The 571-nt window shown below is 75.1% G+C and overlaps 1 protein-coding gene across 1 annotated transcript in view; it reads right to left on the minus strand.

Annotated features, from left to right (window-relative positions):
- The window catches only part of GCLM (glutamate-cysteine ligase modifier subunit), a 17,820-nt gene extending 17,742 nt beyond the window's left edge, over window positions 1–78 (minus strand). The window contains exon 1 of the mRNA XM_007468127.1: window positions 5–78. Coding sequence (XP_007468189.1) covers window positions 5–78 — 74 coding nt within the window. The remainder of the gene's footprint in view (window positions 1–4) is intronic.
- Window positions 79–571: the final 493 nt, after the last annotated feature.

Genomic DNA, 571 nt, shown 5'->3' on the forward strand with positions numbered 1-571 from the left:
CAGCAGGTTCCCCGTCTGCAGGTGCAGGGTGCTGGCCCGCGCCAGGAGCGCCCCAGCCGCGCGGCTGTCGGTGCCCATGGCAGCAGCCGACGGACCTGGCCCGGCGGCGACGGAGCAGCAGGCGGGGAAGGAGGCCCCCCGTAGGACGCGGCGCCCGAGACCGGAGAGCAGAGCGCGAGGCTGCTCGCCCCGCGCGGCGGGACCCCGGCCTGCGCTCGTGCCCGAGGGAGGCCGGGAGGCTGCAGGGCGGCGGCGGAGCGGCGGCCCGGGAAGGACGCGCTGGTGGCTGCGGCTCCTGCTACTGCGGCCGCCGCGGGAGAGTTGGCTCCCAACTGAAGAGTCGTTTCCTGGAAGACAATGACTAAGCAGAAATCGCGGCGGAGAAAGTGCTTCGTAACCGTTACCCGTCCCGCGGCAGGGCAGGGGTGCGCAGCGACCAGGCTGCGTGGGCGTCGGCCCGCGGGTGATTAGCCCTCGGCCTGTGGCCGGCGTGGCGCCAGGCGGAGGGCTGGCGCACTGCGGAGAGAGTAGAGAGCTGGGGGCGCGCGGGGCGGGGCGGGGCCGGCTGCCT

The sequence above is a fragment of the Lipotes vexillifer genome, unplaced genomic scaffold (genome assembly GCF_000442215.2).
Source record: "Lipotes vexillifer unplaced genomic scaffold, Lipotes_vexillifer_v1.1 scaffold905, whole genome shotgun sequence".
NCBI classification, from domain to species: Eukaryota; Metazoa; Chordata; class Mammalia; order Artiodactyla; family Lipotidae; genus Lipotes; species Lipotes vexillifer.